This window comes from Neolamprologus multifasciatus, chromosome 3 (genome assembly GCF_963576455.1).
Source record: "Neolamprologus multifasciatus chromosome 3, fNeoMul1.2, whole genome shotgun sequence".
In the NCBI taxonomy this organism is placed as follows: Eukaryota; Metazoa; Chordata; class Actinopteri; order Cichliformes; family Cichlidae; genus Neolamprologus; species Neolamprologus multifasciatus.
The window spans coordinates 41,404,422-41,421,309 of record NC_140441.1 but is presented as its reverse complement, the minus strand read 5'-3'; the positions used below and the strand labels follow the sequence as shown (position 1 = coordinate 41,421,309).

Sequence of the window (16,888 nt, the reverse complement as noted above, 5' to 3'; positions counted from 1 at the left end):
ACCAGTTTTTTTTTCAATTGTGTTGACTTACCAAGTAAAACAAGAGTTATGATAAATAATTTACGTGATGCATTTTCCTGAATACTGTAAGGCAAGTAAACAGTTTTTAATGGTGAAAAATAAAGTAAAAAATCAAAAGTAGTATAAAATGGCCAATTATATCCTGGAACCCAGAGGTTTACAGTGCACTAACTTGTTATCATTAAGCAGCTTTTAAGCTGTTTGTGTCTTTTGTCCAATGTATGAGCTCTCAGAAACTGCCTTTCTTAGTACTTAATTGCAATTATTTCTATATTGGCTGAAAGATCAAGAAAAAAAGATCAGTTCCTTAAAGTGAGATTGAATGGTATTTATGTGAGAATAGAATACAGTCTCTGTATTATGGAAATATCACATTAAACATTTTGGTACCAAATTTTTTCTTTGATTACCAAAGACACTGTGTGGACTGACGAGGAACAAACATATGCAATTAACTATTTTTCATTACCATAGCTTTGAAAATTTCTTATTTTAGCTGTGGCTGACTCCACTGTGATGTACACACACATTACTTTAATAGGTAGGATTATTTCATTTGGGCCAGCATAGATGTTGTGAACAACTGCAAGAACCACAAGGACCAACAAACTGCAAGGTCTCAGAAAATGTCAAAAAGCCTTTTTTTCCTGTTTGCTAGCAGCTTAGTTTTCAGATCAGTTTACATTATAGGGCCTTGTAGGGTCATATTATCCAGTTGACACTAGATCAGTGTGGCGCAGAGTTTTACATTCTTACAGATTAGGTTGCAAAAGTGTTTATTTTATTAACCTAATAAACAATTTATTACCATATCACATGCATGTCATCATTATATCTGCTGAGTTTGTGTCCAAGGCTTAAGTAATCACCATGAAAAGAAGAAGCAAAATAATGTTAGAGGGAAATAAATAGTGACAATTTCTACTCAGCACGCTCTGGTTTGTTGCTATCACAACACAATCTCAGTGTTGCTCTCGTAATATAAAGTTTGCACACTAGAGCAAAGTTACGTTGCACTTTCACAGTTTCACAGGTTTTGCGCGATAGTTCGTTGATGTTTGCTTCAAAAGAAAAGCAAACTTATTTTCACTGCGAACAAACTGTCTGATTATGTTCAGAATTTAAGTCTGCGAAAAACTAGAGGGACTTTAAGCTTTAATTGTAGAAGGTTAAGCAGCACTGCCAACAAAGCACACAACAGTTTATAACCGATTATCACGAAAGATAATGATTAGCATGCTTACCATTTCTAACCACGTGCATAAAATTTGGTCAACACCGAATACCACTGGCACAATGAGCTGATATCAGGGCATTTCCACATAACGTTCATCGGCACACTTAATGAGAGCAGAATGAATTCTCTCCGTAGTACCTGCTGCTCCGTATTGTAACTGACTTAAAAACACCTATGCACCCTCAGTATCATGGTAGCAGGAACATTTTGGGTTTAAGTTATGGATGCACAGGTGATTCCTGCCAACAAACACATGCAAACACCACCATCCCACAAACACCCGCAGAGATATGACTGAAGTGACGTCTGATTCTTTTGGTGCTAAGCTAACAATATGCTGCCAAATACACTATTGCAGAAGTATGATATTAAATACCAACATGTACAATACAAATTAAAACTTTTATTTGTGACCCACATGTAGAAAAACGTTACAATAACACCTGATTAGTGTCTTCAATGGGAAATCTCAAAACTAGCTAGCTTGACCTTGATGTTAGCATGACCTGGCGATAGCTGGGCTGACTCAGTTTACTACTTCAACAATAAAATGCAACTGATTTAGGAAGGCCACTTCATATCTAGCTCCCTACAGTACTTTCCTGTTGAATTATGGTTAGTTCTGATGCCAAGAAAATAGCACAGCTCAAAATGCTAAAGTTGTGGCTTTAAAATTTGCAGTACAAAAACCAGTGGGTGATGTCTCAGTGTTTAAATCCACGTTTCATTTAGATTATAGTATTAGGATCCTGGAAATATGGTCTGTTTGTCATGTTCCTATCGAGGTTCTGTCCTATCGAAGGGGCATTGTCCTGCTGGGAGAGGCCACTTCCATTAGAAAATATACTATGAAGGGTGCTTGGAGCTCGAAACAATGTTTAGGTCGATGATATGTGTTTCTAAATGCATGCCAGTGCAATGACCCAAGGCTTCAGAAACAGACCATTACATGGTAAAAACTCAGTGAAGTTTACACACACAGACACACTCACACATGCATGCTGTTTATCTTTGAGGCACAATTACTTTCATTCATTTTAATCCATGTATTCCACGTGCACGCTTGTCTTCTCACAAATGACCTCCTAACATGTTAGGGCAGCACTACATATCTCATACCATGGAAAAGATAGGATGATATTCCTGGATTAGGAAAGCTGATAAAAGTAGAACCAAATATGCATCAGCTTGAGAATGCTAGCCCGAACGGATTTTTGAGATGAGATATCCAGACAAAGACATCCGGTAATGTGTTTTGGATATTTCAATGTCATAAATAAAAGCCCAGAGGCCTAAAATACTGGAAGGATTGAGCAGGATTAAAAGCAGGATGTGTCCTCATGCCTGTATTGTTGATCTCTGCCCACCTGGCACAATGAGCAGATGCTGTAGATAGCAGATTTAATATAGTCAGCTGTCACGTGTCCCTAAGTAGAGACACAAAATGTCTCAAGGGAGAAAAGGTGCAAGGCATCTGTCTGAATATACGTAGAATCATGCAGAGGGTGCGATGGGACGAACAACATCTGGCATCCGCAGCACGCTGCAGCACATCCAGCAGATGGAGACAGAAATGCTTTCATGGGTGGTTTTGCAGACAGAGATGCAGCTGGAGGCAACACAACCTGCAGACGGTCACATGGCTGTGATGGGAAAACAGGCCTTATCTGAGAAGCTGTATCACATTCTTTATCTTTATTTGTTCATTGTAAGAAGTTAGATATATCAATAGAATGTTCTAAAAACAGACTTTAGTCTATATAAGGGCAAGTAGAGAAAATGCTCTGGATATTCAACATGTTTAATTCAGTAGTATACTTACCTACTTTTTAGTTCATGGTTTCTATTAAGTTGGCTAACACTTTTTTGTGTGTTTCCATAAACACGCTATATACTGTATATACTGATGTGGATAAACCTATTAGCTTTGCTACGGCATTTAAAGTTTTTGTCAAAGATTTATTAACAGAGCAATGGATTTTAAACATCATATTTCAACAGGGTCAGTAGTATTAGCTCTAATGAAAAACTGAACTTTTTACTGAGCCACAGCACAAACCACTGCTGTGCAAATTATGTGTTTTAACTTTGTATCCCAAAGCTTGTAAAATCAAGTTGAAAGTGACTTTAGTACAAGCTTCACATTTACATGTGATAGAAAATGTTTAGGGAGGGTTTAAGCTCTCACTTTATAAAGCATCATGTCCAAAGGAAAATAAATCAGTGTAGACTACTACTAGCAGGAGATGGGTATACAAAGTTATCACAAGTGTTCCCAAGAGTAGTGTACTAAAAAATATCTTCAAGAAAGTAAGAGAATCACAAAATAGGAAAACATGCCTGGCAGAGGCAAGAAGAGAAATATTTCAAAGACTCTGGAAAGAACTGGTGAGAGATGTTTAAAGACAGAACAACTGACAATGTATGAGTGACTGACTCAGCCAAGTTGGGAAGTGTAGTCTCAAAGAAGACACTCCCTAGAAATGTGCACAGGAATTGACTGCAAGGTTGAAGAAAACTTGAAACACCTGACCCAACACCTTCAAACAAGACTGAAGTATACTAAGAACAGCCCAAAGGAAGTGTGTCTTTTGTCGCACACTTCCACTGAGACAAAACTAGAGGTGTTTGTCCATCCGGTCTTTAAGTCTAATGTCGTTAGCCGTGCCTGGGCCCAAACAGAGTTAGAAGTTAGCAGGAAGTTAGCTCACTAGTTTCCATCTAAATATTATATACCACGTTCTCACTTAGGGATTTCCGAAACAAATTAAGACGTACAGCTCTGCTATCATTTCCGACATAAATGAAGACAGGAAAGTAAACAGCAGTGACGTTTGTAGGGTTACTGAAGTTTGGCTAGCTGGTATATAATAATGTGCTATGTGATCACTAGCGACACAGCTATGTTAGCATAATATAAACAGTGAAGCTGCAGGATGAACGCTAACTTTTTTCCACTCAATAAAGGTTAATGTGAGGGTTCCCGAAGGTTCTGGACAAATGCAATTGCATGGCGGGATGCTGTAAATGGACTGAACTTCAGTCGGGAGAACAACTGAGATGATCCATGGACTGTAGTTATATCGTAAGGTTTTAAAAACTGAGCTTTGAAATGAATAGTGGTAATAAAAACCGAGAGAAGCCAACAGTGATCACTGACTGTTTTTAGGGGCTTGTTGAGATTAAATAGAACAAGATGCAAAGCATTAAAACATGTAAAAAACACAAACGCCTCATTAAAAGTGGAGTAATTTGGGCCCGGAAGCAGGATTTATCACATCATCACTTAAAGAGCGGATAGAGACACTGTTTATGTTTGGAGAAAGAAGGGAGAGGAATACAATGCAAAGTACAGGGAGTATTATGTTGTGGCGCTGCTTCATTGCATCCAGAACTGAAGACTGAAGATTTTGAAACACAATCTTGAGACTCTCGACAAAGAACAATGAGCCAGGCATGCTCAGGAGGTGAGTGTGAGACTTGTTAAAAGCAACAACTGACTACAGGCGGTTAACTAACAAAAAGGATGCACAACTTACTATTAGCATTGGAGTACTTATGTTTGAACTTTTTTTTTTTTTTTTTTGGGGGGGGGGGGGGGGGGGGGGGGTTCTGTGTGCAAAGTAAAATAATATAAGCATCCATAAGAAAACTTGGATGTTTGGAAAAGTTGTGTTAAAAATTCTTTGCTCTGTTTAACAGCACTTGAAATATACTTGTAAAACACAACAATGAATTTTCATAAGGAGGGCTAATAATTCTATCCTCATCTGTGTATTGGCAATACAACAAAACATTCTGCTGGTATTAATTGAAGACCGAGGCTGCTGTTTGCATAAACACATTTGTTGTTAGGGTGATTACTTCAATACGGAAGGTCAGCAAATGAAAACATGCATGGCTATGTTTCTCGTGGGACTCTTTCTACATTCACTGCACCTTTTCAAAGTTGACCTCAAACCCAAAACATGTGAACAAAGCTCCTCGAGGCGCTCGCTGGTTCAGAACTTTTCCTTCCTTCAATTGTTTTGCGTCATGATATGGCTCATTTCAACCCCCATGACACCATTTACTCAGACGCCTGGCATGTACTGACAGCTACTGTTTACTATTCATCGCACCATATTTTTGCACGAATTTCACTACAGCATAAATTATTAAAAGAAAACCTCTTTACACTATGTCAGAATTTAGGTTGGCAAATCTTTTGCATATGTAAACTTCCAAAGGCATTTGAATGCACGAGTGCTAGCAAGAATATTGTAAACAGGTGTAGGATTGTAAGACCAGCTTGGAAAAAATGTATATAAACAGTTAATTAACAGATTAGTTTGGTCTGAACATGTGTTTGTGACAAAAATGACCGACCCGACCACACAGTTCACGTTTCAAAACTTTTTATTTGGTTGTTCTTTCTTCCAACCCTCGGCCGCAGCTTTTCAACTGCCAGCCACACACAAAACACCAACTCAGGTCCCGGTACATTCTTTATAGGTAAAACATAATCAGCGGATGGAGCTCAGGTGTGTCTCAGGCTCCCCTGACACCACCCTGAGCCCACTGCTCCACCCCTCCTCTGCAGCTGAGCCACAAGCCACACCCTGCCACAGTGTTTTATGGGAAAAATGGGCTGTTGGCCCCACAGACAAGCAAACTTATTTTTTTGCTTCAAAATTTAAGGTGAGGCTGATTCCCGTCACAAAACACCCAAAAATTTAAATTAAGCTACTTACATATGCTAAAGGACGTATATTTGCAAAGGTAAAGTGACTACACTCTAAAATGAAATTATATTGAAATGGATATATTCAGTGTTGGGGTGTAACAGAATACATGTACCGCCGTTACATATTTAAAATACAAAATATGAGTAAGTGTATTCCGTTACAGTTACCGTTTAAAAAGGTGGTATTTAGAATACAGTTACTTTGTTGAAATAAATGGATTACACAGCGGTCTTTTCCTGTTTCATATGTTAGGCTATGCCCTCTCTATTTTTGATAATTCCACACCGGTGGAAACCCAAACAAAACACACATTCAGAGGCTCAAATGTCCGTGTCTCAATCTCGTGTCTCATAATGATGTGAAGAAATATTTTTTAAAATGATTTAAGGCAAGGCAAGGCAAGTTTATTTGTATAGCACAATTCAACAACAAGGTGATTCAAAGTGCTTTACAGAGACATTAGAAACAAAAACAAATAAAAAGCATGATTTAAAATTGATTAAAACAAGCAAACAAACTAACTAATTAACAAACAAACAAACAAACAAAACACTATATAAAATCAAAACAGTAGATAAAATCAGTAGTTAAAATGTAAGTTTTGAAATTTAAGCTTAAGTGCGGATTTGGTGCTTTATTCAAATGCAGCTGAGAACAGGTGAGTCTTCAACCTGGATTTAAATAAACTGAGTATTTCAGCTGATCGGAGGCTTTATGGGAGTTTGTTCCAGATATAAGGAGCATAAAAGCTGAATGCGACTTCTCCGTGTCTGGTTCTGACTCTGGGAACTGATAAAAGACCGGATCCAGATGACCTGAGGGATCTGGAAGGTTCATACTGGGTCAGGAGGTCACTGATGTATTTTGGTCCTAAACCATTCAGAGCTTTACTTTAATATGAAAGCAATCGGCAGAGTGTTACAGGCACAGCCCTAAAGAATGTAGCCTCATGGGCAGTGTAGTCTGTGCTGCAGGGAGAATGGACTGCCATACCCGTTATGTGTCTGTAGTGAGGGAGGGAGAAAAGGTGAGTGGAAAAGTACAACTTGTCACGGAGCAGAAACGGGAGCTGGAAGCATGTAAATATAATAATAACCACTGCAGCCAAGAAGAGAGCCTGATGAGCCCAGTTGTAAGTAAGCTATTAAGACTCGACTGTACACTGTGTTCCTGTTTTCTTCCAAAACAATAAGCTCCATTGGAGCAGCCTTTCAACGCCTCTCTCTGTTTCTCGCTAACAAAGTTGACCCAGACAACAAAGTAAAGCTAGTTTTTGGCTACGAGCCCAACACGAACCCAATATATTAGCCAGAGGGCCCTTTACTACAGTTCAGAGCCGCGTACCTGTTTTATATACGCGCAGAATAGTTTTCTATACGAGATCGCTGCAAAAAGTGCAGTCTTACCTAATGTCCACCTACTGTTACTCATTTTATATTTAGTTTTAAAAATCTAGTTGCAATTGGTACGGCGAGTAGCCTTCAGTAATAGTAATAAATCACACAGCAATAGGACATTCCTTAGTTGTAAAAAGCATGATAATATATTAAGTAATCCAAAGTATTCAGAATACATTACTCTCATTGAGTAATGTAATGGAATACATTACAAATTCTTGCTCATAGGGGGTCATATGATTGTTCGTTTTTTTTATCTTTATGTATTATTGTAGGGTCTACCTTACAATATAAAATGCCTTGAGGCGACTGTTGTTGTGATTTGGCGCTGTATAAATAAAATTGAATTATGTACTCTGGACATACTGGTGTGTTTAGCCATTTTGCAAAGAATAAAAACTATTTCAAATGCCACTTTATATGATTTTGGTTTTTCTTTTTCCCTGAAGATTCTCCTTCATACAAGATTTCCTTGCTGAGCTCAAAAACTCAACCAACGGACCTCTGTATGATATGGAATATCGGCAAACTCTGAATCTATTTCCCACATAAAATAGACGGTGATTTGACGGTGATTTAAACATTTAGCTCAGATAAAATATACGGTCTGTGTTACGGTGATCATTACATGCTCCATTTTTAGGGCTTTACCACACAGCGTTTCCTGGTGTGTTGCATTGATATGCTGTTAACTCACCGGTACAGTTCTCCTCCTGCACAGTTAAAGCACATTTGTAGCTAATTGTAATAAAGTTAGCACAAAAAGTAAAAAAAGATGTGTTTAGTCAATTATTTCATTGTCGTAACGATGCTTCCTGTCAATATATTGTATGTGTTGAAAAAGGCTGTTTATTTCCCCTTAATGCATTTGTAGGTTTAGCAGCAGAGTTGAGCTTATGGGGTGCACCATGTCTGCCAATCAACCAGGAAGCATTATTACAACAAACAAATATTGGATCGAAAACAAATTTCCTGACCTTTGATATCATATCAAAACCCATGTTGTATTATATGATGCCTATATGAAGTAAAAGTATTCCCCCTGAATGACAAATCTCTTTTGGGGTAACTTTTCCTAAATCTCTAGCAAATGCAATTCTAATTGCAATGATTTACATCTTCTTTGGAGGAAAAATTAAGGGAGAAATTATTGTAAAGACTAATCATGTGACATTGACTCTGCTAAACTAAACTTTGCAAAGACTGCATCATGTTTGGCTCATTTACTCTGGTTTCATTTTTCTCTTTGACCTCCGGCAGCAGAGGAGCCTACAGACAAAGACCAAAGCCCAGATGAAAATTCCAGTTATGGCTATGGTTAAAGCAGCCACATCCAGACAGAAGTAGGAATACCAAGGCAGATAAAATCCTGCTGACTGTAGGTGAGGTGCTCCTTTGTTCCTGATGACATATTCAATCCAAAAGATGGCAGTCTCCATTGGAGTCACTGGCTTGTCACGGTGTAGCTGGGATAGATGCTGCATGTTAGTGTGGAAAGAGGGATTCTCAAGAACATCCTTGAGAGCACCCAGGAAGCCTTCTTTGGTCAGTGAGTAGGCTTCTACAACCCGAGCTGCACCACGCACCTTCAGCCGGAGTAAGTTGTCAAACTGGTCAAAGAGGAGTGGGAGGCCCACAACAGGAACACTGTGGTAGATGGCTTCATACATGCCATTGGTGCCTCCATGGGACACAAAGGCACGAGTCTTGGGGTGTCCCAGGAGGTCGTTCTGAGGTAGCCACTCCAACAGCAGGGTGTTGTGTCCGAGAGATGAAGGTTTTTCACCCACAAAACGCCAAATCACCTTCTGCGGGAGCTCAGCAAAAGCAGCAGCGATGGCCTCTGTGACCTTCCGAGGTAAGACTGATATCAGTGTCCCCAGAGACATGACAATCACTCCGTGTTCTCCGGAGCTTTGCATGAATGCTTCCAGCTCAGCAGGAAGGGGTTGGGCCTTTTTGCAGTGGAAGCCCCCTATATATACTACATTTGGCATTGTGGGCCGAGGGAACTCAAAGACAAAATCTGCCCTGAACAGCCAGATATCAGCTCTACGCTGTAAAGACAGCAAATCAGTACCTGGAGGGAAGTGTTGTTGGAGCAGGTCTGAGTAGGCAGGATTTATGATCAAGTGCTGTTCAATGACATTATAAAGATAATGCAGCATATTTTTGATTCTTTCCAGAAAGTCCATCTGATCATGGAGCTCACTACCTGACACAGGGACATATGAGATAGGAGAGTGAGTGAGGAGAGTATTAATCCAGCGCACATTAAAAACTATAGGCAGCTCGAGGTAAGTTGCAAGAAGCATCCCTATTGTCAGACCGGGGTCAGTTAACATTAAATCAAACTTGGTATCCTGTAGCTTCTGAATAAATACTGTGTCTTCTATTATTGTAGCAACTGACCTGGCTAAGATCTTGTGACCCTGATCTAACATGGACGTGATCAAGTACTGTTGGCAGAACGTGCGTATAAATGTAGGATAAGTGCGACATTCCATAACATCCTGTAACATTTTGTTGTAGTAGTTAATGTCTGACTCATCCGCAAGCGTGCTTATATTAATAGAAGTATAAATGGAAGAGTTATTAGGGATGTACCAGCTCTTTGCAGAACGCATAACTGTGATGTTGTGGCCCCTGGAGTGTAACTGTTCAAGGATAATTTTCATGTTTATCCAGTGGCTACCATCGATGGGGACTACCAGAATGTTGCTGCTGCTACATGGAGGGGGGCTGAGAAGCAGGAAGCAGAGCACTGTCAGAATCAGAGGGATGGAAAGACCGGACATTTCCTGGAAGAAATAATAGACAGAAACAAAGAATCAGACTTGTAACCTCAGTGAACGCTAATACATTGAAGGTTTAAGAGTTACTGAGTCACTGCCGAAATACTTACGTTTCAGACTGGTTTTTGTTTTAATCCCATACTCAATAAGCAAATGTTCGGAAACTAACTCGGGCCGATTATCAACTCAGTTTACCTAGTAACACATAGTCAATAAAAATATTTGATGAACTCTGTGCTATATGCGCCTCAGCATCCGTTGATCCCAGTCTGTGATTTTACATGGCCTGCCACCAGCCTCCCAGCTGCTGTTGTTCCTTATCACTTCCACTTTGTTACAATACCACTAACAACTCACTGTGGAATATTTAGTAGCAAGGAAATTTCGTATCACGGTTTCCCAAAGGAATTCACTAAGCTCCTAAGATTCTTCCACAAATGCTTGTAGAAGCAGTCTGCATGTCTAGGTGCTTGGTTTAACCCTTTAAGACCTACCATAGAACCAAGTCCGCCAGAGCTTATATTATATTTTTACATGTTGTAGAGCCATTTTTGGAAGCATTTCAAGTTGATATAAATCAATACAACCATTACAGCCTAAATTTTAATAATATGCATGCATTAAGTGCATAGTAATTACATAAATTGCAAAAAAGTGCAATAAACTACAAAAAAATTGAAAATCGTTTTTGTTTTTTAACATATATTTCTTGTTAGAGAAAATTAAGAGGCTTATCCCTCAAAACTGTAAATACAAAAAAGTTGCACAAAATAGTTTCCCACCACAGGAAATTTATTTTGAGTGTCTTCATAGTTTTATTTTTGTAATACACCAATTTTTATACACTGCAGGAAAAACAAAAATAAATATTATAGCGCAAATTTGCAAAAAAGCAGCATATGCATCAAAATAAACTATTTCCAGCAGTGCAATTTTAGTTCTAAGCATCCCAGAAACGACACAGAAAGTCATAAAGTCAAACATAACTTTTAAAAACACCAGTATAGGCTCATGAGGCCTTGATGGTAAAAAACTACATTTCCGCGAAAATGACGTCACTTCCGGTTTCGGGCAGGTCATGGCGGATATGGATAGTTCGTGCTGATGGACGTAGGAAGTGTTATGAACAGCTGATCGGATTGGCAAAGCGTGTTTCTGGAATATTATGTTTTTGTTGCTGCAAGCGCTTTTTATGCAGTTTTTGCAAAGCTATATGTGGAAGGAAACTGTGACCTAGGACAAGCTGATGGCATAAGATGTAAGTACAACTCCTCAGGTTTCATATGCAAAAAAGAGTATTGCGCTAGCTCACGTGGTTGCAGTGCTACCGGGATTTAAAAATAGTTACGCAAAACGGAGCGTGCCCACTCTGACCGGTTTTAAAGGGTTAATACACCTGTGACCATGGAAGTCATCAGAACACCTGAATTTAATGATTCGTGCAAAGTGTGAATACTTTTCGCTATATAGTGTTTTGTTTGAATAGAAATTGTCTGCAAATTTAAGTCATTGAAATCCATTATTCTGGAAAGGCTTACAAAGCCATTTATAAGGCTGTGGGACCTCAGTGAACCACAGTAAGAGCCATTATTCACAAATGGAGGAAACCTGTAACAGTGGCGAACTTTCACAGGAGTGGCCAGGCTACCATAATGACTCCAAGAGTACATGCAAGAGGTCAGAAAAAACCCCAAAAAGACTTCTAAAGAGCTACAAGCCTCACTTGTCACAGTAAAGATTTTTAGGGCAAAGAATATACATATATGTTCAAAGGATAAGTGTTACAAGTCCAATTGCTCATCATTGGTTTTATAACATTATGAAACTCAAACTTTGCCTGTTTGATTTAGGCTCAAGATGCACTGAGCTTTAACATCTTTCAAGGTCCAATGATCTTTGCTACTAGCTTTGTATTAGAATGTGATCTGGTCTGCTGTTTGTTAGCAACAGCAGGTTGTTTCTTTATCTGTTTGCCACTTTAATACTTTACCAGTAGTTTGTCATTTTTGATGAGTCCAGGTTTCCTCAGTGAATAAACAATCCTGCAGGAGACCCAGATTGAACCTGTAGAATGAGCCAGTACAGGTTATATTATCATACTAAGTCTGAAGCAATCCTTTTTTACTTCAGACAGTCTTTTCATCCCTTCACTCAGATAAGATACTTTTAAATTTCTAACCTATTGTTCAGCTTTCTGTCAGTCTGCCCCAGGGCAGCTGTGGCTACAACCGTAGCTTGCCTCCACCAGTGTGTGAATGTGAGAGTGAATGAATAGTGGCATTGTAAAGCGCTTTGGGTGCCTTGAAAAGCGCTATTTAAATCCAATCCATTATTATTATTATTACATCAGACTTTACTTTTCCAACAGTCATCACTGTCTGCCCCTTCTATAATCTGTGGCTGGAATTCTTCACACATCCACCCTTCAATTAGCTATTTGTTTGGACAGAATATCTAAAAAAAAAAAAACTCAATCTGTATTATTGCTGTCATTTTTAAGTGAAATGTTTTCGATTATAATAAAGCTTACCTGTTTCTTCCAGAAGTTTGAGTTGAGATCCAAGTCCTACGCGAGCCAAGATATACTGTGTAATATGTCTTTTCCTGTTGTTGTACCTTTTAAACAAACAGGTCAGGTCAAACACATCATTTTTGGATGCAAGCTGCAGTTAAACCTGACAGAAGAAGAAGAAGAAGAAGAAACACACAATTTACCCAAAGCTCCAATGCCTATAAGGGCTTTGGAGCATGATGTCACGGGAGGGGGTGTGGCCACGATTTTTGGTCGAGCCGTCATGTTAGTAGGCCAAACAAAGGGCTACAGGAGCGAAAGCACACGGAAACATCAGCTATGGCTTGTACTTGCTGTGTTGTCGGTTGCAATTTTAGATCGCATGATCGGGAAGGGAATAAGCTGGAAAATGGGCTCTCTTTTTATTGTTTCCCCTCCTGGAAGCAACGTGAGGGATCTCATGTATCTGATGTTACCAAACGAAGACGTCAGGCTTGGATAGCAGCGGTGGGACGAGCTGATATCGAGTTCTCTGCCATCATTTTTTGGTGGTGTGCTCCCGACATTTTCATTCTGGTAAGTTCTAAAGAAATTCATATTCCTCTTTATAGGCTTTTTTCAATGTGCTGAGGTCATAGAAAATTAGAACAAACATCCTAATGTGTGATGCAGCAGAACTATGTTCTGTTTATGGAGTAGCTTATCGGTGACAACTCCTCCAGAGTAGCAAGTGGAATTTGCCTTTTTTGCGGATGGCTCCTTTTGCCTTTCACTGCAGATGGTGTGTTTATGTTTTCATCTAGAGCAATTTTTGGGGCAACTGCTGAGGAGAAGTCAATGTTATGTGCAACCTCTGGCTGTATCTTGGTCATATGGTCAACGTACTCACAACGTGGAGGCTTAAAGAAGGGTATCAAAAAAGCCAAACACCATTACAAAAAGAAGGTAGAAGAACACTTCTCCAACTCCTACCCCCGACGCATGTGGCAAGGACTCCAGACCATTACAGACTACAGGACCACCAAACCCTACCCCGCATCCTCTGATGTCTCCTTCCTCAACGAGCTCAACAACTTTTATGCTCGTTTTGAGCGAGGGAACCCCACAACCACAACCAAAGCAGACGTGACGCCAGACCACCAACCTCTGACTCTCTCCCCCACCGATGTAGGAGCGGTGCTGAGCAGGATCAATGTCCACAAGGCTGCAGGCCCTGATGGCATCCCCGGGCGTGTTCTCAGAGCGTGTTCTGTGGAGCTTGCAGGAGTGCTCACAGACATATTCAACCTGTCCTTGGCCAGTAACCACTGCTCATCTACAATCACAATAAACACCAGTGTACCACAAGGCTGTGTGATGAGCCCTTTCCTCTACTCCCTCTTCACCCACGACTGCAGACCTGCTGATGGTTCTAACACCATCATTAAGTTTGCAGATGACACCACGGTGATTGGCCTCATCAGTGACAACGATGAGGCCGCTTACAGGGAGGAGGTAGATCGTCTGGCTGAGTGGTGCGACACAAACAACCTGCTGCTTAACACCGAGAAGACCAAGGAGCTCATCGTGGACTACAGGAGGAATGCTGACCCACATCCACCCATCCACATTAAGGGGACGGCTGTGGAGCGTGTGAGCAGCTTCAAGTTCCTGGGAGTCCACATCTCCGAGGACCTCACCTGGACGACTAACTGCTCCAAGCTGGTCAAGAAGGCTCACCAGCGCCTCTTCTTCTTGAGGACTCTGAGGAACAACCACCTGTACTCAGACATCCTGGTGAACTTCTATCACTGCACCATCGAGAGCATCCTGACCAACTGTATAACAGTCTGGTACGAGAACTGCTCTGCCTCGGACCGGAAGGCGTTGCAGAGGGTCGTGAAAACTGCCCAGCGCATCGCCGGAGCACCACTTCCTGCCATAAAGGACATCTACAGGAAGCGGTGTCTGAAAAGGGCTGGGAAAATCATCAAAGACCCCAGTCACCCATCACATAGACTCTTCACCCTCCTGCCCTCTGGGAGGCGCTACAGGCGCCTCCGGACTAAGACCACCAGGTACCAGAACAGCTTCTTCCCCACAGCTGTCAAACTCCTGAACTCTGCCTCCTGACATCTGACCCACGTTAAAACATGGACTGGACATACACACACCCACAACCACCTACACACACACAATGGACAACTGTACTCTCAAACACACAATAATAACATGGACTGAACCACCACTCACAACCACTAGCACTTTATATAGCCTCTTAACTGCACTACTGTATAGTTCTGTGTAAATAATCATACGATATTTTTTAATTCTACAACTATTTACAACTTGTATAGTTCCCATTTCTGTATAGCTGTATATCTCATATTTCTGTATAGTTCTTTATTTCATATTCTGTATAGTTTTTTTTCATATTTATATCCTGTTCATAGCCTGTACATAGCTTGTACTCACTACAGCCTGTACATACTTATAGTTATAGCATATTCATAATGTTACGGGCCCCAGGAATGGTGCCACAATAACAAAGAAGAAATCCCTGCAAATACAGGTAAAGTTCAGGAGCAATGAAGACAGTGCACTCGGTTTGCCTCTCAGATTGCAACTCTTATTCAAGTTTCAATAAACATGAACAACATTAACAATATATATGTGTGCATGACTCTTTCAGTCCCAGTGTCCATATCTGTCCATTTTCCAAAGTCACAAGTAGAAAAATAAATGGATTCACACTCTACACTTTCCACTATTTTACATGTGCTTCATGTGATTGCTCAGTGAAAGTCAAACAAAAGTACATACATGCCCTTGCTTAAGCAATTGAAAGCCACTGTGATCTACAGTGAATTTACAGCAATATACAACTGTATTTAAAGCAAACCACACTTTTATCTGGTTCTGAATACTGAAATTGAGCAAAAATAAACACACATCATTTACAGCACACTGAAGATGAAACTCACTTTTGCATAACATGGGCAACTTCTTTCTATTTCACGTGTCATTAACACTCACATATTAAACAGCTTTATACTTTTCAAACCTCAATGACACTTTAACAATAAAACATCTTTGTATCATAAACGTCATATAAAATAGTAAAGTGTGCGGGAGTACCAACCTTCATAATGAAAAGAAAAGAAATCTATATGAATGACCTTCCTACAAGACAATGCTCTGGGCGCTACGACCCACAATAACAAAACATTACCGCGACGTTTCTGCTAGCGGCCTGCGTAGCCTGACCCCGCTGTCTCAGACTGATGCGGGTCAAACGTGCGGCAAAGGTGTTACAGGTACTGTCTTACTTCTTTACAACTTAGCATGGAGATAAAACATTGCTATGTAACAAACAGTGGTAGTATTTTTTACCAGGTACTAACCTGCAAATACAGGTAAAGTTCAGGAGCAATGAAGACAGTGCACTCGGTTTGCCTCTCAGATTGCATCTGAATAGTGGGCGGAAGTCCATCCCCTAAAGCAACTGGGTTGCACCTGCCTTAAAATAATAGTTCCACCTGAGGTGTTGCTCTATTTTTTTGTACCTTCTGTACAGGTCATGTGACAAAATAATATACAGGTTAAATTGGTCATGTTACCAAAGTCATTTTGAATATTAATAGCCACAGAAAATAACTGATAAACAAATTAAATAAATTAAATTAAGTGATTAACACAAAAGTGGCCATGCATTTTGGGTGTGCCACAATAACATACTTTATACCGTGTACATATTACATACCGTAATAGACTCATTTCTGTAATATACTTACATATCTATATTATTGCTAATATATATTGTAATATATCTATATCATGGCTAAAGCACTTCTGGATGGATGCAAACTGCATTTCGTTGCCCTGTACCTGTGACATGTGCAATGACAATGAAGTTTAATTCTATTCCATTCTATTCTAAAAACGGCCACATCTTGTACCCAACCGTTTGTGAATTAGATGTGCGCCTCCATGGATTTATAATTCCGAAAAGTACGGTTCATTTGCTCGGTCAGCAGGTGGCTGTATCTTCGTACACTTGGGAGTAAACTGCCATTAAATGAAACAGAAGAAGAAGAAAAAATCTGCACATGCACAGTACAGATCGGGTAGACCCGATTTGTACAGTCCGACTTTGCACATGCGCAGTAAGGATCGGGGAATCCTGATCCGTAACTATCTTTTTATTTTTCGTTTTTGTC

At 40.0% G+C, this 16,888-nt stretch overlaps 2 protein-coding genes across 3 annotated transcripts; one reads left to right on the top strand and one right to left on the bottom strand.

Annotated features, from left to right (window-relative positions):
* Nucleotides 1-4,863: 4,863 nt before the first annotated feature.
* ugt5g1 (UDP glucuronosyltransferase 5 family, polypeptide G1) lies at nucleotides 4,864-16,146 on the bottom strand. 2 transcript variants are annotated; one of them, XM_085152517.1, is made up of 3 exons: nucleotides 16,073-16,146; nucleotides 12,708-12,793; nucleotides 4,864-10,183 (listed from the first exon to the last, which is right to left on the bottom strand). In XM_085152517.1, the coding sequence occupies exon 3, from the start codon at nucleotides 10,178-10,180 to the stop codon at nucleotides 8,606-8,608; it is 1,575 nt and encodes a 524-aa protein (XP_085008643.1). In that variant the 5' UTR covers nucleotides 10,181-10,183; nucleotides 12,708-12,793; nucleotides 16,073-16,146; the 3' UTR covers nucleotides 4,864-8,605. The 2 variants fall into 2 exon arrangements, with proteins under 2 accessions (XP_085008643.1, XP_085008652.1); XM_085152526.1 differs by lacking the exons at nucleotides 12,708-12,793; nucleotides 16,073-16,146 and having other exon boundaries at nucleotides 4,864-9,597; nucleotides 9,990-10,103.
* LOC146523225 (uncharacterized) lies at nucleotides 12,273-14,866 on the top strand. The gene is made up of 2 exons (XM_085152534.1): nucleotides 12,273-13,265; nucleotides 13,493-14,866. The coding sequence occupies exon 2, from the start codon at nucleotides 13,527-13,529 to the stop codon at nucleotides 14,799-14,801; it is 1,275 nt and encodes a 424-aa protein (XP_085008660.1). The 5' UTR covers nucleotides 12,273-13,265; nucleotides 13,493-13,526; the 3' UTR covers nucleotides 14,802-14,866.
* Nucleotides 16,147-16,888: the final 742 nt, after the last annotated feature.